This window comes from Pseudorasbora parva, chromosome 22 (assembly GCF_024679245.1).
Source record: "Pseudorasbora parva isolate DD20220531a chromosome 22, ASM2467924v1, whole genome shotgun sequence".
In the NCBI taxonomy this organism is placed as follows: Eukaryota; Metazoa; Chordata; class Actinopteri; order Cypriniformes; family Gobionidae; genus Pseudorasbora; species Pseudorasbora parva.
This window is the reverse complement of record NC_090193.1, coordinates 9,883,793-9,907,754: the sequence shown is the minus strand read 5'-3', so window position 1 is coordinate 9,907,754 and position 23,962 is coordinate 9,883,793. Positions and strand designations below refer to the sequence as shown.

Sequence of the window (23,962 nt, the reverse complement as noted above, 5' to 3'; positions counted from 1 at the left end):
TTGATAAAACAAACAAACCAACCCACCAGGATCCTCAATATAGCCAAGTCCGATATTTTAAAACAATTTACATTAAAAATAAAATGTAAATTTAGATTTATTAAAATGTAAACAAGTAGGCCTAAGGTTGTATTCCATTATTTATTTTTGTTTGTTTTATACATGAGCCTTTCTGTTTAGCACACAGCAATACAATAGTACATAATTATTAAAACACTTTATATAAGTGCATGGAAAAAGATTATTTTTGTAACTACATCACTAAAAATCTAAGAACATATTTGTGTATTTTTATTTAGATCACAAATGGTCACAACATAGCAGATGAATAAAAAAAGGAAAACTGCAAAAGTGCCACCAATATAAATACATTCAGTGTCTATATATTTATATAATACAAATCTAAAAAACTATACATCAAAATTAGAATGGAATTTGTCAAAAAAAAAAAAAACACAATTATTGAAAATGTTTTCTTAGATTGTAAAAGCTACTTGGGTTGAAAACTCCAGGAAATGGTTACATTTACAGGTTAATTAAGGCTGATCTGTGGCATACGTCTGATACAAGAAAAAAGGCCATTTGTTTACGTGTAAAGACCCAGCTAACATACTCAAAATCATTGCCAGATGCTGTCCATATTTATGTTTACATCTTGCAAGTAAATGAGTCCTGAGCTGAAGTGTGACAGCCATTTACTGCCGTAACCTGTGTAAATTAACTATACATACATAATGTAAATTATGTCATTTTTGTTGTTGGAAAGAACAATGGGTCTCATTCACCAAGCATGTGTAAACGCAGAAATCTGTGCGTGAAATCTGCGCATTAACGTTTTCACAAACAAATCAAGATTCCCCAACTTTTGTTCTAAAGGTTTTTCTGAGTTTATGAAAAATGTACGAACAACTGAAACCACATGTATGCAAAAAGCATTTCCTTGTGCGGCCTTATAATCATGTTATAAAGTTATATTTTATCTTTAAAAATAAATATAAAATGCGATATGCTCTTAATAAAAAAATGCAGAACAGTTAGTAGATGCATTCATGACCTCAAGACTTGATTATTGTAATGCTCTACTAGGTGGTTGCCCTACACTCTTAATAAACAGCTAGTCCAAAACGCACCACCTAAGCCCCTTTCACACCGCGATTTCGGCAAATACACGGATAATGCGACCTGGCATTTGTTCCCGGCCCGCTAGATTTGGTCCATTCACACTGCCAGCGAAATACCGTAATATGTGCGCTTTCACACACAACTCGTAACGGTCCCGGATCGAGTTGACACGTGACATCCTGATGTGACGTGTAATGGCGAGCGATCTCAGCTTCAGAGCGGATAGTAAGGAGCTCCGTGGTCTCTACTTGTGTCCAGTTTGTGCATGTTTCTGCTTGTTTAATTTTAGTTTCTTTTGTATACGAACACTCTCTGCGTTTAAAACACTGACCAGCTCTACTGGCACTGCAGGGTTGTATTATTAAAAAAACAAGCTCTAGGAGTCGCACGATAACTACGTACACGTTGCGGCATTAGTTTTGGCTTTTGTTCACACAGTGCTCGTCCCGGATCGAACCCTGCAATGTTACTAGGTCCCCGACCCAGGTTCAATTCGGTAATCAATTCCGGGACGTGGTTGCTTTCACACAGAAGGCGACCCGGCAATGTTCCGGGAATATTGCGGGTCCGACGTGTAGTGTGAAAGGGGCTCTAGAGTTCTTACTAGAACCAGGAAATATGACCATTTTAATCCAGTTGTCAACACAGCATTGTCTTCCTGTTAAACAGCACACTAATTTTAAAATCTTGCCAATTACTCACAAAGGACTAAATGATTTAGCTGCTCAGTACTTGAGCAAGCTCTGAACGTGCTAGTCCTGCGTGTCTATTTCACTCTCAAAATTCTGGCAGTTGATAATATCTAGCATATCAAAATCGACTGCAGGCGGTAAGATTCCCATTTACCTAAACTCTGGTCTTCCTAATTTTTTTCGGAAAGCAGACTCGGTTAATTTAAATCTAGACTAAAACACATCTCTTCAACCTGGCAAATAACACATTTCTACAATTCAGTTCTATAATTCAAATCCATTAGGATTGTAAAGCTGCATAAATTCGGACAACCGGAACAGGAAACACTTCCCATAACACTAGATGGACTTGTTACGTCATAAGAAGTACGGGATCTATGCGTATATTAGTGTGTCTGCCTCAACAGCTTATCGTAATCAGCCGAATCCGGGTTATATCCAGATCAGATGATGGACAACCCCCAAGACAATCCCCTGTGATGGCCTTGTCGACATTACAGCCATCAGCACTGATCCTCAGCAAAGACCACAAGAACCAGATAAGTCCTCAGCTCAGTTCAGACCAGCTTCATCTCTATACCAGCGTGATGAATCTGATCTTCAAGCAGAAGGAACTGAGATTTAAATATTTTAAATGCTATACCAATCCACAACCTGACTTCTGATGCAGTCTGAATCATAATCACACCGTGTTTGTTCATTGGCCAAACTCCATTTCTGTCACCTGATGGAGTTTGGTTTCCTTGCCACTGCCCTTGCTTAGTTGGAACACTTAATGTTCAGCAATATTACTGATTTGACTGAGCTGACACTATTGGATGAGAGCTCAATTTAGCTGAATGATGAAATCACTGTTTTCTGCAGAGCTTCTTTATAACTTAATTGAACTGTTTGCATCATTGAATCATTATTTTTGTTTATCAATGTAAAGCTGCTTTGACGTCATATGTATTGTATAAAGCATTATGTAAAGTGACGTGACAAGACTATAATTATATGTATTATTTGTATACAAAAAAATGAATATATAATACAATTTAATTTACAGCTTTACAGTGATAAACTAGAAAATAAAGATTGAATAATGAAACCGTATTAATCTTAAATATATTTCATCATATTAAAAAAGTAAGAAAATTTAGAAAATGTTAGTTTCAGCTGCAATGTACAGCTGGCTAATGAAAGTGTCTGTGGTCTGTGTAAAAGGTGATTGTGTTTGAATTCATTTTGAGCATGACACACTTGGCATTGCTCAAGGAACTGGCGAGAACGCATCTGCAGAATGGCCTATGTTTTGAGGAGAATGAAAAAAGGCTGTAAAGGAAAGGTTGAGTGGAAAGTCCTTAGATGGGGATGTTTGGGCATGTTTTCTGAAAATGACATTAATCTTGAGCACGTGGCCACTCATTTAGAATACTCCAAATTCACTAACATTAAAACAGCCTTAAGAACAAATTCATATCTGTATTGGGCATAAACTTTATGTGAAAAGTTCTCCTGTGCGTACAAAATAATCCACACAATAATTAGTGAATGAGACCTTTTAACACATTTAAAGGAATTTAGGAGGAAAAATATAAAATTAACACAAATATAAACACATTAAATATAAATCAAGCACATCATCATACTATAAATGCACAAAAAACACCATAGGTAGTTTCTAGAGTGTAGTGTTTTTTCTACACATTCAAATTACATGCCAATACAATATCATGACAAAAATGTTGTGCTTTAGCTCCATGTACATGATCATGTGCCTTGACATACTGCCTTGTAAAAAAAACGTTCAGAGTATAGACCATATTAAGTCATTAAATCGCTGATTCCATATTGAACATTAAAGTGCCTAATGAAATGTGCTTGCTTAGTTTGTGACAAAGCAAATCTGTAGGTAGGTTAAAAACATTATTACCCAATGAAATATAACTCATGAGATAAAATCATGTCTAATTTATAGAAAAAAAGTCCTAATCCAAATTGCTAGGCTCAAAACAAAATGCTTGGGTCCACCTGCCTCCAAAGCCATGACATAGAGTCCTGATTTGTGAGAAGTGATTTTTGTAATCTACAAGAAAATGTTTTTAACATGACAATTTAGTAATCAGGTTCTGTATAATAAACCTAGGCCCTCTTTATGAAGCAGTGGCAAAGACGACAACGTTGTCCAAAGTGGTAGATAGTTAGCTTAAACTTCATATCAAATTCAAAAAAATCATACTGCAAAGTTCTGCCAACACTTTCCCAGAAACATTTTTTTTTTCATATGCCAAAACATTTATTATTTTCAGTAAATGGCTGTAATTCAAATCAGACTGATTCGTTTTGTTGTTAATATTATTAGTGAATAGTTTTTACTTTTGTGTCATTTAACCACATCAGTGAGAATAGGCCATGACATTGAGCCAGTGTTGTTGGTCCTTTGAGGTCTGTTGTCAATGCAAATCCCACAGGCACTTGTAAGAAACCCTTAGTAGTATGAAATGGGGCAATCTACAAGAAGGGAAAAGGACAATGCTACTGCTTGAGAAGTGTGTAGAGAGATGCTTCACATTCCCAAAAGACTCATCAGGAAAGTTTGTGCTTTCACGTCATTAACTCACACCGATGTGAACAGGCCTCAAATCATTCATGTTTATGAAGACATAAACCAAATATACCATTACTTTTACTGCTGTCTGTGTGGACAAGAAACCTTAAGCTTAAAACAGCAAATGTAAGTATGTGCTTAGCGCTGGGTGGTCGTTTGGGGAAGTATGATAGGTGTACAAGCTATTCCTGCAAAAGATTCTGGAAAATGAAGATCTCTTTCCCACTCATCCGTCTCTGTATTATAAACTTGCACAATACTTGTGACGTTATTTAGGTGCCAGTTGTATCCTCCAACGATATAGATCTTTTTATCCAGCAAGCAGCAGCCAGCCTCCGACTGACCAGCTCGCATTGGACTGACTGTTGTCCATTGATCGGTCTCTGGAATGTAGTACTCTACAGCTAGAACATCAAAGCAGCGGTCAACATGGTCCATTCTTCCACCGAGAGCATAAATACGGTTGTTTACACTGATCATAGCATGTAGGACTCTCGGCTCGTTCATGGGACACTTAAAATCCCACTGATCCAAGGCTGGATCATAGCAATGAAGAGTCTTCTTATCCTCCACAGACACCCCATAACCTCCAGAGACGTAGAGTTTCTCTCCACATGTAGCTCCTGCGTGACCCCAGATTCTCCTCTTCAGGGAATCCACGTAAGTCCACTCATTTTTCTTTGGACAATAGCACTCTACAGAGGACAAGCTGCCAGACCTGTTGCGTCCCCCTGTAGCATAAAGTTGTCCGTGCAGTACGTTGAGCTGAAACTGAATCCGGCTCTCCTGCATGGGTTGGATTCTAAGCCACTGGTTCAGATGGGGGTCATAGCGAAAGCAGATGTCAACTGCACCCTCACCACTCCGATATTGCAAATGCTGCCCACCCACGACATACACAAAATTGTCGAGAACAGACACGCATGCATGGCTGCATCCCATCTCCATTTCGGTCAACTCTTTGAACTGCCGCACTGTGATGTCGGGCAGATGGTAAACTTTGCTGCTTACAGTGCGATCATTGTCAGTGTAGGGTGTTCCCCCGAAAGTAATTAGTGATGTGACGTCGGAGCGAATGGAAGTTCGAGGTGATTGCATTTCGTGCTGTCGAAATGGAAGGATCTGATAATTGAAGGCCTCTAGAAGAAAGTGTCGACACTGCACATCCTCCACCATGATGTTGACAGTTTGGACACTGTCCACAAGCTCAGTTGATCGCATTAGTGGGAAGCGCACGTGGCAGAGCACTTCGCAGGCTGCAGCTCGTCTGGATGAATCATGCTGCAGCCAGCGGATCGCCGCATGGAACAAATCTATCTCACTACAGTTCTTCAACTTGTTGCTCTGAAGGAAGAAAACCAGTCGTTCCATAGGAATGTGAAGGAAGTCATCCTCCTGAGCTATCTGCAGAAAGTGACGGAACGTGTATGCGTCGACCGACTGTTTAAGGGATGCAAGGCTAAAAGTGGTGGCCATCTGGCCGATGTTTAGACAAGTCTCAACACTCATGGCTGATTTCAGAAACTCCTCACAAAGCTCCACCACAGGCACCATCTGAAGGAAGACAGCTGCACCAAGAACATCCTGAATGCAATCCAAGTCCAAAGTGACCTCAGAACTGTAGGCAAAATCAATAATGTGCTTCAGTCCCCTGGCTGAAAGACCTTTTAGCTCTATGGTCTTTTGGTTTGACTCCTTCATTCCTCCAGTAAACATGGCTCTGTATGGATCAAGAAGAAAATATTTTACACCTCCGTTCAAATGTAAAGAAGGAATCTGCATTTTTAAGCCAACCCTAAAGTGCAAAAGTGACTGCTTACATTTTTAGCAGCACTGGTTCCGAAACATTTTCCCATATCATTTCTTTGTAAGCATTAAAATAATAATAATAATAATAATAATAATAATAATAATAATAATAAAATTGGATCCAACACATTTTAAACTTGACTAAGGATATGTTCAAGATGTGTTCTTCCATTTGTATGTTCAAGATTTTCTGAGATGTTAATAGATACATTTGTTTTGAACATCATAGCACAGTAATTGTGTCTGTTAAATTTAATTGTAGGAAAAAAAGGTTCATTTTGGGATTTTGTTGTGCTGTTTTCCTGTTATGGGCTTAAAATGGACATTAACATTAGTACATTAACGAATCATCCGTGTCTCTTATTCATAAGACTGTATGGCCTCATCCTATGAGGAACTGGTGTCTGCTTTCATGACAGCATGCAGTGCTAGAATCCCCAGGCTCTTAATACATTCTATTATATATTAAATCTAATAGAATACATTTAAAATATTTTTAATTATATATTAAAATGTGAAAATATGATTCTCAAAATCATAACTACAGAATTTGCATGGCCTGGTCAATTTTCTGAAGAACAGCATCCCCCTTACCATTCCCATTTGATTAACAGTGTTACGTATAATGATAAAAAATTTAATTTCATGCCAATCAAACATGCATATATATATATATATATATATATATATATATATATATATATATATATATATATATATATATACACATGTATACATATATAAGGCATGTGCCGATATCAATTTTTCATGTTGCGATTAATTGCTGGAGTTTTATCACGATATACGATATCACGATATTGAAATAAGTTGCAAAAAAAAAAAAGTGTTGCCATAGCAAAACAGCTTTAAGAACTATTTTTGTAATAACAAAAATAACAACGTTTAAATACAATAAAGCACCAAAACAGCTCTGGAAAAAAAATTATGAGACCACTTAACATTGAGAAATCAATGTTAAGTGGTCTCTTGATTTTTTTTCAGAGCTGTAAAAGTACAATTTTCAAACAGATTAAAGTGCAAAAGAATTAGGCTATAAAGAACAACAGGTAACAAAATTACAATAAGGTCTCATTATTTAATGCATTAACTAAGATTGAGCAATAGCTACATTTTGGTACAGAAAGTATAATGTTTTTGGTAATGTTAGTTAAGAAATACTGATCATTGTTAGTTTTATCTGAGGTCCATTAAAAAAGTTATTTTGATTTTGATTTTAATGTTATTAAACCATAACTAAGAAAATAACATTACTTAGAATGATTAATTCTTTATACGTATTTTTCATTGTCAGTCTGGTAATAATTAATTAACATGTTAACTAATGAAGTCGTATGTCTCAAAGTTTTACTGAACAATAACAAATAATTAGAACAGTTCTAATCATTAGGGCATGTTGTAGTCCAGATTAAAACATAAAAATGTTTAAGTTTGAAAATAAATAGCCTATTAAGTCTGTAAGTATTAAGTATTTGGTGCTGTGATGAACAACATTGAGATTACAAAAAACTAATGGCTGTTTTAAAAACTACACAAGGTTTCTTTTGTTTGCGGGGTTTCTGGGGTAATCGCAGCATTCTGCAGTTCATCAGCGCCCTCTGCTGTCACTGAGCGGCACTTCAGCAGCGCGTCTCCTTCACTCGTTCATGTGCTTCTCATTTACACCTGGGCGCGTGTCCCTTTGACACAGAATACAGCGGTGTTGAGCATTTATACGGTTGATGGGCAAAGTATTCTTGAGTGCATTATACAACAAATATTAATTGTTAATAAATTATTATTTACGATATTTTAAAGTGCCCACGATAACAATATCGTGCATATTCATTAGAGTGATAAAACGCATTATCGATAAATCGGCACGTCTAATACACACACACACACACACACACACACACACACACACACACACACACACACACACACACACACACACACACACACACACACACACACACACACACACACACACACACACACACACACACACACACAGTGCCTTGCGAAAGTATTCAGCCCCCTTAAACTTTGCGACCTTTTGCCACATTTCAGGCTTCAAACATAATGATATGAACTGTAATTTTTTTGTGAAGAATCAACAAGTGGGACACAATCATGAAGTGGAACGAAATGTATTGGATATTTCAAACTTTTTTAACAAATCAAAAACTGAAAAATTGGGCGTGCAAAATTATTCGGCCCCCTTAAGTTAATACACTTCTGAACAAAATCTTAAGACCAGGGGATCCATAGCAAGTTTTACACATTTCGCACATGTGGATCTTAACCGGGTTGTAAGTGCAGCTTCAAAATGGCAAAAGAAGAAACAGGAGCAAGAGACAAAAAATAGAGAGTAGGCAATTTATTGAAAACTGCATTTAACCTCAAACAGGTCGTTCATCAGCTGATCAAAAGTTTAAGGCCATAGCCCAAAATAAACGCACAACAGTACTAAAAGTGTCAAAAAAGGACTCCGTAGTGAGTTGCCCCACCGTTCTTGTTGATCACTTCAAAAACTCGTTTCGGCATGCTTGATGCGACTGTTTCCAGGAGGCTGGTGGGAACGTTGCTCCATGTGGTGAAGATGGCTTCACGAAGGATATCCACGGTCTGGAACTGACGTCCATTTTTGTAAACTTCACTTGCCATCCATCCCCAAATGTTCTCAATGTGATTTAGATCAGGGGAACACGCAGGATGGTCCAAAAGATCAACATTATTCTCCTGGAAGAAGTCCATCGTCAGGTGGGCTTTGTGAATTGCAGCGTTGTCCTGTTGAAAGACTCAGTCATTACCGCACAGACAGGAGCCCTCGGTCAAGAGGGATGCCCGCTTCAACAGATCCACATAGCCAGTCGCCGTTTGACGCCCCTGCACAACCTGAAGCTCCATTTTCCCATTGAAGGAAAAAGCACCCCAGATCATGATGGAGCCTCCTCCACTGTGCTGCGTAGAAAACATCTCAGGTGGGATCTCCTTGTCATGCCAGTAACGTTGGAGGCCATCAGGACCTTTCAGGTTAATTTTTTTCTCGTCAGAGAATAAAACTTTCTTCCACTTTTCAATGTCCCATGTTTTGCCTTTGCCATCACAAGATCTTAACAGTATGACTGCTTGAAGGACAATGACATGAAAGCCATGTTTTTGTGCAGATTTGACCTTTTTATGGCTATGGTCTTAAACTTTTGATCAGCTGATGTTTGAGGTTAAATGCAGTTTTCAATAAATTGCCTACTCTCAATTTTTTTTGTCTCTTGCTCCCGTTTCTTCTTTTGGTATTTTGAAGCTGCACTTACAACCCGGTTATGATCCACAAATGCGAAATGTTTAAAACTTGCAATGCATCCCCTGGTCTTAAGATTTTGTTCAGGAGTGTACTTTGTAGCCTCACCTTTTGCTGCGATTACAGCTGTAAGTCGCTTGGGGTATGTCTTTATCAGTTTTGCACATCGAGAGACTGACATTTTTGCTCATTCCTCCTTGCAGAACAGCTCGAGCTCAGTGAGGTTGGATGGAGAGCGTTTGTGAACAGCAGTTTTCAGTTCTTTCCACAGATTCTCAACTGGATTCAGGTCTGGACTTTGACTTGGCCATTCTAACACCTGGATATGTTTATTTTTGAACCATTCCATTGTAGATTTTGCTTTATGTTTTGGATCATTGTCTTGTCCTTGTCAGGTCTTTTGCAGACTCCACCAGGTTTTCTTCCAGAATGGTCCTGGATTTGGCTCCATCCATCTTCCCATCAATTTTAACCATCTTCCCTGTCCCTGCTGAAGAAAAGCAGGCCCGAACCATAATGCTGCCACCACCATGTTTGACCGTAGGGGATGGTGTGTTCAGGGTGATGAGCTGTGTTGCTTTTGAGCCAAACATAACCACATTCCACATGTGTGGTGTGTCTCCCAGGTGACTTGTGGCAAACTTTAAATGACACTTTTTATGGATATCTTTAAGAAATCGCTTTCTTCTTACCACTCTTCCATAAAGGCCAGATTTGTGCAGTATACGACTGATTGTTGTCCTATGGACAGAGTCTCCCACCTCAGCTGTAGATCTCTGCAGTGATCATGGGGCTCTTGGCTGCATCTCTGATCAGTCTTCTCCTTGTATGAGCTGAAAGTTTAGAGGGATGACCAGGTCTTGGTAGATTTGCAGTGGTCTGATACTCCTTCCATTTCAATATTATCGCTTGCACAGTGCTCCTTGGGATGTTTAAAGCTTGGGAAATCTTTTTGTATCCAAATCCGGCTTTAAACTTCTCCACAACAGTATCTCGGACCTGCCTTGTGTGTTCCTTGTTCTTCATGATGCTCTCTGCGCATTAAACAGACCTCTGAGACTATCACAGTGCAGGTGCATTTATACGGAGACTTGATTACACACAGGTGGATTCTATTTATCATCATTAGTCATTTAGGTCAACATTGGATCATTCAGAGATCCTCACTGAACTTCTGGAGAGAGTTTGCTGCACGGAAAGTAAAGGGGCCGAATACTTTTGCACGCCCCATTTTTCAGTTTTTGATTTGTTAAAAAAGATGGAAATATCCAATAAATTTCATTCCACTTCATGATTGTGTCCCACTTGTTGTTGATTCTTTACAAAAAAATGACAGTTTTATATCTATGTTTGAAGCCTGAAATGTGTCAAAAAGTAACAAAGTTCAAGGGGGCAGAATACTTTCGCAAGGCACTGTATATATTCATGTGTATGTATACACACACACACATTATATTATATTATATTATATATATATATATATATATATATATATATATATATATATATATATATATATATATATATATATAAAAATTCAAATGGATTATGAAACTAACATGAATCGAACCATGTTTACAGCTCTTTGGCTTTAGACCATCTACAAATGTTAAATCCACAAATACAAGTGTACCTGTCTGGGAAAAACAAAAAACAGCATTGATCGACTTTATTATTGTTAGTTTCACAGCTTTCAATGTACTCTCATTATAAGTAGAACAAGAGAGATGAGAGAGATATCTGGAGCCCAGTCATAAAATACTAGTCCTATAAATTATCTCATGAATAACGCCTATGTAGAGCTTTGTTCGATTATAATCCTATAAATAAAAACTTTTATAATACCCAAAAGTTCCATTCATCATCACAAGTGCTGCTGGATCCCTCTTAATTGTTATTTAGTTGATTTATTCCATCTGCCTTGTGAGTAGGTAGTTGCAAATTTACATTTACCGCCATTCTTCACATCCTGTACATTTTTCAGCATGATAACACTGAGGACATATGAGGGACTTGCAAATAACTTTTATATAAAGGTGCAAACATTCACTGATGTATTCATATATGAAAAGCATTGGAACACTGCACTTAATCCTTGAATTCAAATGGCTCAATCAGATCCATTGCCACAGGTCCATCTAGCCATGCAGTCTGCATTTACAAATGTTTGTGAAAAACAAATAGACATTCTGAAGAGCTCAGTGAATTCAGATAGGATGCCATCTTTGCAATAAGTCGGTTTGTGAAATGTAACCCCTGAAATGGGAAAGTTATTGCAAAGTAGAAGTGTTTAAGAACAGCAGCAACTCACCCACGAAGTGGAAGACCACGTTTAATCACAGAGTAGGGTCACAGAGGACTAAACCGAGCGAGTTCCAAATGTCCACTGGCATTAATTCCAGTACAATAACTGTTTGATGGGAGAGTTATGGAATACGTTTCCATGGCCGAGCAGCTGCATGAAAGCCCCACATCACCACGTACAAATGGCAAGCATCGGATGGAGGGGCGTATATCACTGGAGCAGTGGAAACATGTTATATGGACTGACGAATCACACTTCTCTGTTTGGCAGTCTGATGCAGTGGTGGCAGCATCATGCTGTGGGGGTGTTTTTCAGCAGCAGGGACTAAGGTAGAATGAAAGCTTAATGCAACAAAATACAGAGACATCTGGTCCAGGGACTGTTACATTCTATGTGTTTTGCATTGTTTTGGTTTGTTTTCTCTTGCTCTCCTTCTCTTCGTTGTATTAGTTATTCCTGGAACCATTGGATAAACACAGCTGTTCATTAAAGTGTCGTCACGCTTTACGTAACGAGGACATTCGATACAATGAGTGATGTTCGACCAATCCGCTGACGTGCCGGAATGTTAAAAGGCCCCAGTTTTTATGAATGAGCAGGGAGGGCTGATCAGCACGAGCTCTCACTTATTTCCTGTACTCTTTTTCGGCCTGTAAAATACAACGGTTATCGGTTAGATGCTTGATTACTTGGTTCCGAGTTAACATCCTTTTGTATTTGTTTGATGTATCATTCTAATACTAGTCCTGTCTGAGAGAATTGATTTTAAGATCAACATGTTACATGCTGATGTTTAGAGACAAACGCCGTGTTTATACTCGGCCAGGTATTGAATACTTTGATTAATTTCAGTTATGGATTTGAGACTGTTGAGAGTTGTGTATTTGTATTATTTATATAGGTCGTTTTTGTTCAATGTTAGTTAGTTAAAGAGAGAGCGAGAGCGCGCCCCTTAATTGTATTTTGGTTTGGAGGTCAGCGTAGTTTAAGGCGTCGTATATACGCTGAAGATCTCACTTTTGTTTCTACATCTTGCTTTGTCAGTTAGTTTAGAGGTTTGGGTTAATAATAGTGGGGCTTTTGTTTTGATTATTTCATTGATATGGGCAACAGTCTTGTTTATTGTTTTCAGTTTCTTTATTATGCCACAAGTTCACATTTATTGTTTTTTTTTTAACATCTTACACTTTATGCAATAAACTAAGTAAACTTCACTACATTTTGTTTGTGGTTGTTTCTGCTGCCTACAGCTCAACAGCCACATCTCACGCAAATGTTGCATCATCATCACGTTTACATCTTATAAAGCACGTAACAAGGACTTATAACCTTGGACTGGGCAGAAGATTCAATTTTCAACAGGACAATGACCCAAAGCACACAGCAAAGACAATACAAGAGCGGCTTATGGACAATTCTGTTAATGTTTATGAGTGACCAAGCCAAACCCTGAACTTGAACCCAATCAAAGATCTCTGGAGAAACCTAAAAATAACTGTTCATTGAAGGTCCACATCTGATAGAGATTGAGAGCATCTGCAGAGACCATCTTTCTAATATTGTGTTGATCCCCCTTTTGCTCCCAAAACAGACATGACCCATCAAGCACTGGACTCCACTAGACCCCTGTAGGTGTGCTGTGGTATCTGGCACCAATGTGTTAGCAGCAGATCCTTTAAGTCTTGTAAGGTGGGGCCTCCATGGATCAGAATTATTTGTTTAGCACATTCCACTGATGCTCGATTGGATTGAGATCTGGGAAATTTGGATGCAAAGTCAACACATCAAACTGTGTTGTGCTCCTCAAACCATTTCTGAACTATTTGTTGCTTTGTGGCAGGGTGCATTATCCCGCTGAAAGAGACCAAGGGAATGTTTGCATGAAAGAGTGAACATGGTCTGCAAACATGCTTAGGCAGGTGTTACATCTCAAAGGGATGGCAGGATCCAAGGTTTCCCAGCAGAACATTGCCCCAGATTCCTACTGCCTCTGGCAGCTTGTCACCAGGATGCACTATGGGAAGAAGGCGTTCCCTAGGTAAGCGGCGCACGTGCACCCGACCATCCATGTGATGCAAATGAAAACGTGATACATCAGACCAGGCCACCATCTTCTATTGCTCCGTGGTCCAGTTCTGATGCTCACATGCCCACTATTGGCACTTTCGGTGGTGGACAGGGGTCAGCATGGGCACCCTGTCTGGTCTGCGGATATGCAACCCCATACAATAAAATCCTTACGCTTGCCCTTTTTTCCTGCTTCTAACACATCAACTTGGACAAATCAAGGACAAAATGTTCATTTGCTGGATAATATATCCCAATTTTTCAATTGAGTTGACCCATTCTTTGCAGCTATAACAGAGACAAAACTCTTGTGGCAACGCGTTCCACAAGATTGGAATGTGATTAAGGGAATTATTGACCATTCTTCAGGAAGCACTATTGTGTGATCAGGCACTGATGTTGGACGAGAAGGCCTGGCTCACAGTCTCCGCTCTAATTCACTCCAAAGGTGTTCCATCGGGTTGAGGTCAGGACTGTGCAGGCCAGTCAAGTTTCTCCACAGCAAACTTACTCATCCATGTCTTTATGGACCTTGCTTTGTTGCAACAGTGCGCAGTCATGTTAGAACAGGAAGGAGCCATCCCCAAACTGCTCCCTCAAAAATGGGAGCATGAAATTGTCCAAAATGTCTTGGTATGCTGAAGCATTAGGAGTTCCTTTCACTGGAACTAAGGGGACAAGCCCTGCTCGTGAAAAACAGCCCCACACCATTATCCCCTCTCCACCAAACTTTACACTTGGAAGTGCAGTCAGGCAAGTACAGTTCTCCTGGCAACCGTCAAACTCAGAATCGTCCATCGGATTGCCAGACAGAGAAGCATGATTTGTCACTCCAGAGAACATCTCCGCTGCTCTAGAGTCCAGTGGCGACATGCTTTACACCACTGCATCCGACGCTTTGGATTGCACTTGGTGATGTAAGGCTTGGATGCAGCCGCTCAGCCATGGAATCCAATTCCATAAAGCTCTCTACGCAAATCAAAATACACAGACACTAATTTTGAATATTCAATTTAATTTTTTTTCAAAATATACTATATTATTGAACTATATATAACTATATATACACTCACCTAAAGGATTATCAGGAACACCATACTAATACTGTGTTTGACCCCCTTTCGCCTTCAGAACTGCCTTAATTCTACGTGGCATTGATTCAACAAGGTGCTGAAAGCATTCTTTAAAAATGTTGGCCCAAATTGATAGAATAGCATCTTGCAGTTGATGGAGATTTGTGGTATGCACATCCAGGGCACAAAGCTCCCGTTCCACCACATCCCATAGATGCTCTATTGGGTTGAGATCTGGTGACTGTGGGGGCCATTTTAGTACAGTGAACTCATTGTCATGTTCAAGAGACCAATTTGAAATGATTCAAGCTTTGTGACATGGTGCATAATCCTGCTGGAAGTAGCCATCAGAGCTGACATAACATTTGACAAATTCAAATGACAAACTCAGAGTCCGATACGGACATTATTATTTTTATATAACCCGGTTTATTAATGAAGTCATGTAAACACGTTTACTTGCGTTATCAGCTTACTGGTGTGCATGTAAACACACCCAAATATATGATAGATATGAGAGAACAAGATAGGCTTTTAGTAATCTTTCCGTGCACAAAACCACAATATGAAATGCTTCAAAACAGAGCGTCACAAAGAGCTTATGCGCATCCCGGATGCAAAATGATTGCTTAACGTTTTGGAATGAATGAGTTTCGACGGACCTTTTATACTGGAACACCAACTAGCGTTCACGAGTCACGTCACGACAACAACAAATCACAGTGAACATGAACGAAGAAGCTGATGAGACCGCTTTGCTTGGCCCCGTGGATGGGAAATTTTGTTTAAAAAAAGAAAGGATGGCAGCGTCGACAAGAGCATGGTTGTGTGCAAGCTATACAACAAGGAATTTGCGTATCACCGCAGCACATCGAGCCTCAAATATCACAAATACGCTTTTGCTACACTTAATGGCAAACATTGCACTGGTCTGCTGGACTGAAAAAAATAAACACTATTTTTTTAATTAAGCTTATGTATTTAGTCATTATTCAATGGTATACCTAAATCCATGTGAAAAATTACTTCTCACTGTTCTCAGGTCAAATATTTATATGCAATTAAAATGCGATTAATTTCGATGAATTAATTACAAAGCCTCTAATTAATTAGATTTTTTTTTTTAATCGAGTCCCGGCCCTAATATATATATATATATATATATATATATATATATATATATATATATATATATATATATATATAGCTATGGAATGGCTTTTGATGACTTTGTACCAGCAAATCATAATATCATAATATAAGAGTAATTGCTGAAGGATCATTTGATGATATATATTTTCGATTATTTAATTATCACCAAATCTGAACAAGTGTCTGCCTGTCTCTGAAGGTGGCCTCATAATTCTCTATGCAGGAAAAACCCTGTATGACATAAACCAAAAATATCCTAACCTCCAGTGATCCCACTAGTTACCAGTAAGACGGGAAGGTGCAGTGCCAAACTCTGGTCTCAGGGAGAAATGTATCGTAGTGTCACCCAAACTGATGTGAAAAAAGCAGGAGGCACCGAAAAACGTGCAGTTTGCATCCCAATGTTATACTACCACTAACAGTTGACCGTGGAATATTTAGAAGTGAGGAAATTTCACAAATGGACTTATTGCACAGGTGGCTACCTCTTACGGTACCACACTTGAATTCACTGAGCTCCTGAGAACGACCCATTCTTTCAGAAATGTTTGCAGAAGCGTCTGCATGGTGCTTGATTTTATACACCCGTGGCCATGGAAGCGATTTGAACATCTGAATTCTATGGATTTGGAGGGGTGTTCCAATACTTTTGGCAATATACTGCATATTTATAAAGAGTTGAATTCTCATGTTTTAAAAAATAAGTTGGACGTATGTCTATTCCAAAATACACTCCTTCAGGATTCGCATTCGTTTCTGAAAGTTTTTTTTAGATTTTAGACCACAAAATCAACTATGTCACTAGTGTGTTTTTGTTTGTGAGGGAAAGATCACCTTGTTCAGCTTCCCAAAGAAACCAGCCTTAAGGGAACAGTATGCTTTTGTTTTTGTTTTTCTAGAGCAGCAACTGAATTGTGCAAGTGTGTTTGTTTGTTGCCAGCATTTCGGTGGCGAATGTTTTATAAACAAGACCCAGTCATGACGCCGGATTTGCAGATCGTTTGAAACTGAAAGACTAAGTGGTCCCAGCAATAAAAGATCCCCGTCATGATTCTGCAGGTAGTAAGTGAAACTGAATCAAATGTGTGTTTTGTTGGCAATCGCAATGTAAGGGCATATAATGCATACAATAAGAATGCATAGTGAATCAAAATGTTATCCAGGTTTAACTTTGGCTCGTTTGGATATTATGGGATCTGGTGGCATCACATGGGCTAAAACATTTGCATATGACTGCCTCCAGAGCAAGATAATAATGTATATTTGGCCCACTGGCACTCAGTCTCTTAACATGTCAAAAGCAAATAGAACACAATGAAAATACTGATTAAATATAGTATACACTACACCTGTTCAATTTCTGATGTACTCCATGTGCCTAAAGCCTAGTTCACACTGCCCGATTTTTGCCCCGATTTTGAGTCGCCGACAGGTTTTGTGAAATCGCCGACAAATGCCCGAAATCACAGGCAAATCGGTGCTCGTGCACGCGAGTGACAATCACGCAGTGTGAATGATCAAAGACGCGATCAGAGAGAATTGCCGACGAGTCGCCGACGCCTGTGAGATATTTGGCATGCTAAATATCTGGACCTGTCGGCGATTCAAACTCCTGCTGTGTGAACTGCGTTCTGACTGAAAATTACACCGACAGCCAATGAGAGAGTGAGATACAGGGCCGCAGGAGGTTCAGGGAGGAGTTATAACGCAGAATTTCAGTATTTTAATAGATATATTTACAATTCTATCAAACAGAAACAAAGGCCAAACATTTGCACATCCAGCCACAGCAGCAGCACATTAAATAATTATTTATTTACCTCAAACTGTCTTTGCAGAACAAAATCCTGGCTCCCTCTGTCTCTCCAACAATATCTTCCGCCATAATCTTTTTTCTTTTTCTCCACAAATCAGCGCACATACAATTTGAAGCAAACTTTGTGCAGTTTATCATTTTTAATAACAATTCCAAGTCTCGCGCGAGAACTCCGGTCTGACGCACGTGTGATCTCGCGTTGTTTACTTGTCACATCGCACGTGTGTTTGGGAAACGTAGTTTGCACACCGGAGAGCGAGAGAGTTGTCGGCGATTCTTCCTCTTGATCAGTCATGCAGTGTGAACTCCTCTGTCGTCAAACCATCTTGCAGTGTGAACATAGCAGTGACTGAATGATACCCCAGATAGTCATGCAGTGTGAATAGAGCAGTGACCCGACGAGTTTGAAAATCGTGCAGTCTGAACTAGGCTTAAGCCATTCCCTACAACAGGATAAATGGAAGAATAAGGCCCCGATCAGACAGAACGCTTTTGAAAACATGAGGCACACCGCAATGACTTTTTTTGGTTGACATTTTTTAATTTAGAAAAGAGCAGTGCTCTGCGTTTTTTTATGTTGCTAGGTAACCCTGAAAATAGCTGTGGTGTCAGTCTAATCAAGGTAATGGTCACCACAACAGAAGGCCCGCCTCTCCATTCATTCGATTGGACAATAGAAAAAAAATGCGATGACGTCGGGCGTCTTTTCTAATCAGAGTTGAATTTCACGCACTCATAGCGCTCTTTCAAAAAATGCGAGGCGCAGTAGGCATTTAAAACACAAGGTGGCCAGGGCACATAAGCAGTGAGCATAACGCTCTCTGCCAACAGAAATCTATTCAAAAAAAGATTTCTCGAGGGCCTCTCAGAGCAAAAATACATTTTGTCTGATCGAGCCTAAAGGAACATTTGCTTTGATGTGTCCAGTTTAAAAACCATGGTAGCATCTGCACATCCTTCAGAAGGATCCCAGCATAATGAATTGGCAGATTATTTTTAATGGCGTCCTGGATTACGTTTTAAGATTAGGGGTGCTTCTCAATACTCAAACTGATGCTTTCTCGCTCCTACGCTGCCATCTTCAAGGACTTCTCTAACTGTTCATATTTTTCCCCATGCAATTGTATTAGCCAATCACAGCAGAAGGGCCAGAATGGGATCACGTTAAGTCTAGATATGCAGTAGTCAAGTCGTTTAATTGGGTCATCAATAAGAACAAGGATTAACCTTGTAACTAATTTCTTGATTTACAGCTCAGTTGGCTGGTGCTAACAAACAGTGTATATCTCACCTGAAGTAGTCACTGCAGGAGGCCAAAACCGCTTTGTGAACCTCGAAGCGCTCGTTGTCAATGGCCAAAACCACATCCAGCAACTGACCTTGATCACGCAATGCAGACAACCCCCTCAGGAGAGTGTTGCTGTGGCTGGGGGCCGAGAAAGTACAACGGAGCGTGCTATTCTTGTTGTTAGCCATGCTGGAAAAAAAAGAGAATCAGTTTACGAGGAATTGTATCTCTCACCACTCCCTGATCATTGTCTCTGGCTACACAGACTATAGAGCTTCAGAAGTATCTTGATGAGTTTGCTGTATCCTGACGCTCCACTAACTGGTCTCAGTTTCTAAACTGGTGCATCAACATGATCCCCGTAATGGCACTTACTTTTAAATTATTCAACAGAACCCATCTGGATAAAGAACCCATAAGCCTTGCAAAAACCCAGAGGTAGAAAGGGTAACAAAATATTCAACTCAAGTACTATTACTTCAATGAAATTTTACTTAAGTACAAGTAAAATTTCCGGTCTAAATATCTACTCAAGTAAAAGAAAAAAGAAAAAAGTTAATTTAAAGGAAGTGTATGTAAGATTGTGGCCAAAACTGGTACTGGTACTGAACTGGTACAATCAATTTCAAATTACCCCTTCAGGCCAAAACACAACATGTCAACATCAACATCAGTTGAGGGCTGCAACAACAACTTTTAAATGACAATATCCTGGCCGGACTACTGTTGTCAGTGATATAAGTATTTTAATTAACATGATTTCTTAATGTCTAGTGACATATCAGGGCCATTTTAGGATTAATTAAAATACATTTCTTACATACAGTTCCTTTAAAATTTACCGAAATATTTTTAATTTTTTATTTTTTTACAGCGGGGATGGGGAATCTCCTGTTGTAATAGAATGAGATTTTCACAATATGATAACCATCTCAGAAAACAGAGTTTCACAGCATCATTGTATTAAACAATTATTTCATAAATAAACTTTAATAAATTATGGTTATTATTATATGTTAAAATGGCAGTTAAATGAATGAAGGATTTTTTGTTGATTGAAATACTTTATTATAACAAATTAAAAACCATTTGTTTGTTTTTTTGGTTTATTAAAATTTCAATAAAACATGTCTAAACTAAAGTCAATACATTATTATGAATTATATTATCTTATTTTTATCATTAATTTATTAAAATGTTTAAGAATAAGAGGCGTATGACATCTTTTAATGATTTATTACAAATGCAATCGCTGGTAATCAAATAAAATATAGCAAAGATTTATCCTGTTATTTTTTAGCAGAGCGCTGCAAAACATATTTACTAAATAAAACCATGGATTAAAAATATGAATGTATTATTATTAAAGTATGTATTATTGTTGGTATTGTTATTATTTTGACAAGTACATTCTATCGTATGCCTAATAGTGATATAGCCTATTTCTGTCACAATTTCTTAAAATTAATATCTTAAAACGTTTATTTTGACGGGTTTTAGTGAAGACCTATTTGAGAGTGAAATATTGTAAAGTACAATACTTTAAACAAAACATACTTAAGTAAAAGTAAAATGACAGATTTTTAAAACTACTTAAAAAGTAGAAGTACATGTAGCCATTAGGACCCAAACAATTACTCAAGTCAAATGGTTCTTTTGATGACAGTGCATTAAGTATGCTTAAAACTCCTATAATGTCATTGTTCCTAACTGCACGCGTACACACACACACACACACACTTTCAATGGTACTTTTATGACCAATTAAATAATTTAAAAATATAATCTAACTTTAATTAGATGGAGATTTGTCTATATTACATATAAAAAGAAATAGTTATTTTATATTTGATTTCAAACATCAATTTCAATTTCTGTTCCTCAGCTTTGTTCAGTTGTATTTATTTGAGCTATTGCTAATTAGTTTATTTGTTCATATTGTATTACTGACAGTTTACTTTAATGTTTGACATTTTTATCAGTTAGTCTAGACTCTATTGTTTTTGCTGTAGTATTTATGTTAAAATCATAGCCAAGTTCCTTGTGTAAGTGCTCAGAAGGCTGCTGATTTTTCGTCATGGTATTCAGCTGCAACAGGGTGTTTTGCAAAAAGACAGAGAATAAATATGTTTGAGATATTTATTAAATTTACCTTTTCAAAACTGGGAATTGATAAGAATCGATAAGCAGAAGAGAACTCGTTAAAATTCAAATGATACCCAACCCTACCAGGAGGGGTCACTGTCCTGCAGAGTTTAACTCCACGTCACATTCCAGAACCCACTTTCCCGCTAGCCACGTAGCGTACTTTAGTTGTACATTTGTTATTGCTGTGAATTGGGGGATAGATTGAGTGCACTCAATAACGTCTACCTTGATGTTCATAAATGGCATAAAAAGCTAAAAACATACTTTTATTCTTGATGAGATTAATTGACAGCACTCATTTATAACACATATTTTTAACTATTATTAAAACAATTGTCAGTTACACAGCCCTAAAGTAAAAATAATACATACTAATTTTGATATTTGCTAAACACTCTTAATAAATCGTTACAATTTTCAAAGATTAATCTTTAATGAGTATTAAAAGGCAACCTAAACCTAAGATCATTACAAACACAACTTCCAATTTACAACTGATATTAATCAATGTAAAAAAAAAAAAAAACATCTTGATATCGTCCAATTACCAATATGGTACAGATAAAATGGAATACCTACAAAGCTAGTCATGTAATGTCAAAATGGCTGCGCCCAAGAGAGGGCGACCCACTTCATGCAGAACAAAACAGCTTTTTTTGTCCGACACGTCCAACAACAAGTGACACCACGACGTATGAAAGTGATGCTGACACAGGTACTGGCCAAAGTAAACTGCGTAGGAGACTGACACAGACATGAAGAAATTGTTGAATAAAATCATTAATTTTGTTTGCTTTTTGTGCACAGAAAAGTATTTTCGTTGCTTCATAACATTAAAGGGTTATTTCAGCGATTAGCATATGGCTTTGTATCAGTAGAAACCCTGGAGTATATTCAAATGATTGTGCTTTCCCCCCTCATATCTCCCTGAGACAAGAGATTTATGCATTTTATTTCTGGAAAATTCCTCCTATGACGCAAATTGACGATATTTGCATCATAGGAGGAATGTTTGGCCAAAGGCTAAAGACTACAGCCAGCAGAGGGAGCCATTTCCCCATGTTTTGAACCCGCGCATGGGGGATGGAGATCACACTCACAGTTCAGCTCGCAGCTACAGGCACTCATTTAAACGGAGCTATGCCGAGCAATGTAAGTCTTTTAACTCTCAAATTAATTTCTATGAAAGTTAAGCTTGGAAAGGCATGAACTGTAACGCGCCAGACTGAACTCGCGTTGTGAATGTATGCCGCGAGTTTAGTCGCAATTACCTCAGCTCTCATCACAAGAGCTCATCAGCTCATTTATCTCACTCCTGCAGTTAGTGCTCAGTGCTGTGATACTCGCGCGGTGACTCACTCATTATATTAAACAGACACGTTCACTTTTTAAATGTAGTGTCTTCTCCAACTCAGTCACTGTAATCCAGTAGCAGTGGCTTTGAGTGGACTCACAGGGCAGCAAAGCATTCTGGGAATTGTAGTCTTTCATCCCCATGAGACAAAGACATAGAAGGCACCAAATTCAAAAAGAATTTCACATTTCTACTACATTGATGACCCAGTTTAAATACAGATTCATCTTCCCAGCGCTAAAGTACCCCTTTAAGGTTGAATCACTGGAGTCACATGGACTATTTTAACAATATTTTTTACTAATTTCTGGGCCTTGAAAGTGTTAATTACATTATTATATTGATTAAAAATAAGTCATTCCTTAGGCGGTAATGTGGATCTTTATGAATTTGAATAACCCCTCAAAGATTTTTAGTCTTGTTCTAAAGTCTCAACATACTTTGTCTTGGTCTCAAATTAGGTGGTCTTGACTTAAAACACTACTGAAGGCACCTTTATTATTATTATTATTATTATTATTATTATTATTATTATTATTATTATTAATTAATTAAATGTATAAATAAAAACTGCAGAATAAAACCAATAAAGCAATTTTGTTTTCTTTCCTAATTTTAGCACTGTAACCCTGTTGAATTTTGTAGCAACCATGCATGCATAAAACGCATCGTATGCAACATTTGAAGCTACACGCATGCCTACCTGCTTTGAGCTCGATTCACAGAGAACTCCAACCCATCTGACTGCGCCATGCTCAGCGAGGATGAGGATGAGGAAGGTCATCATGTGCAGAAACCCAAATTACCGCTAATCATGCTCAATCTTAACAAAATAGGAAATAAACACATGGCAATGACAAACCACAAACAACCCACATTATACTTACAGTTTCAAGTGCATAGGCTGTTAAGAAACAATGAGAACATTAGAAAGGAAGGTAAAGATTTCTACCCCATTAATATTGTACGGCCTGTACACTTGGGCAGTCCAGGAGGTGCTGAAAGAGTTCAGCAGCAGCTCACCTGCACGCGCCTCTCACCCTCGGCTCGACCCCGCGGTTTCTGCAGCGCGCTCACGAGCTCACCACTCAGGGGCTCCTTCGGACGACATTTGCCCCCAAATAACACAGCTAATCAGAATAAAGCATTTGTAAACAAATTTCCATGGGGGGATAAAGCATCCATACCTAGCCTGGCGAGTTTGTTGCAATGCTTTTATCATACATAACGCAATTCATGACGTAA

General features: G+C 38.3%; 1 protein-coding gene across 2 annotated transcripts; it reads right to left on the bottom strand.

Annotated features, from left to right (window-relative positions):
- Positions 1 to 142: 142 nt before the first annotated feature.
- On the bottom strand, positions 143 to 23,940 carry klhl26 (kelch-like family member 26). Of its 2 annotated transcripts, XM_067431632.1 has the most exons (4): positions 23,670 to 23,938; positions 23,421 to 23,540; positions 19,219 to 19,404; positions 143 to 6,124 (listed from the first exon to the last, which is right to left on the bottom strand). In XM_067431632.1, the coding sequence occupies exons 2-4, from the start codon at positions 23,468 to 23,470 to the stop codon at positions 4,543 to 4,545; spliced, it is 1,818 nt and encodes a 605-aa protein (XP_067287733.1). In that variant the 5' UTR covers positions 23,471 to 23,540; positions 23,670 to 23,938; the 3' UTR covers positions 143 to 4,542. The 2 variants fall into 2 exon arrangements, with proteins under 2 accessions (XP_067287733.1, XP_067287734.1); XM_067431633.1 differs by lacking the exon at positions 19,219 to 19,404 and having other exon boundaries at positions 23,670 to 23,940.
- Positions 23,941 to 23,962: the final 22 nt, after the last annotated feature.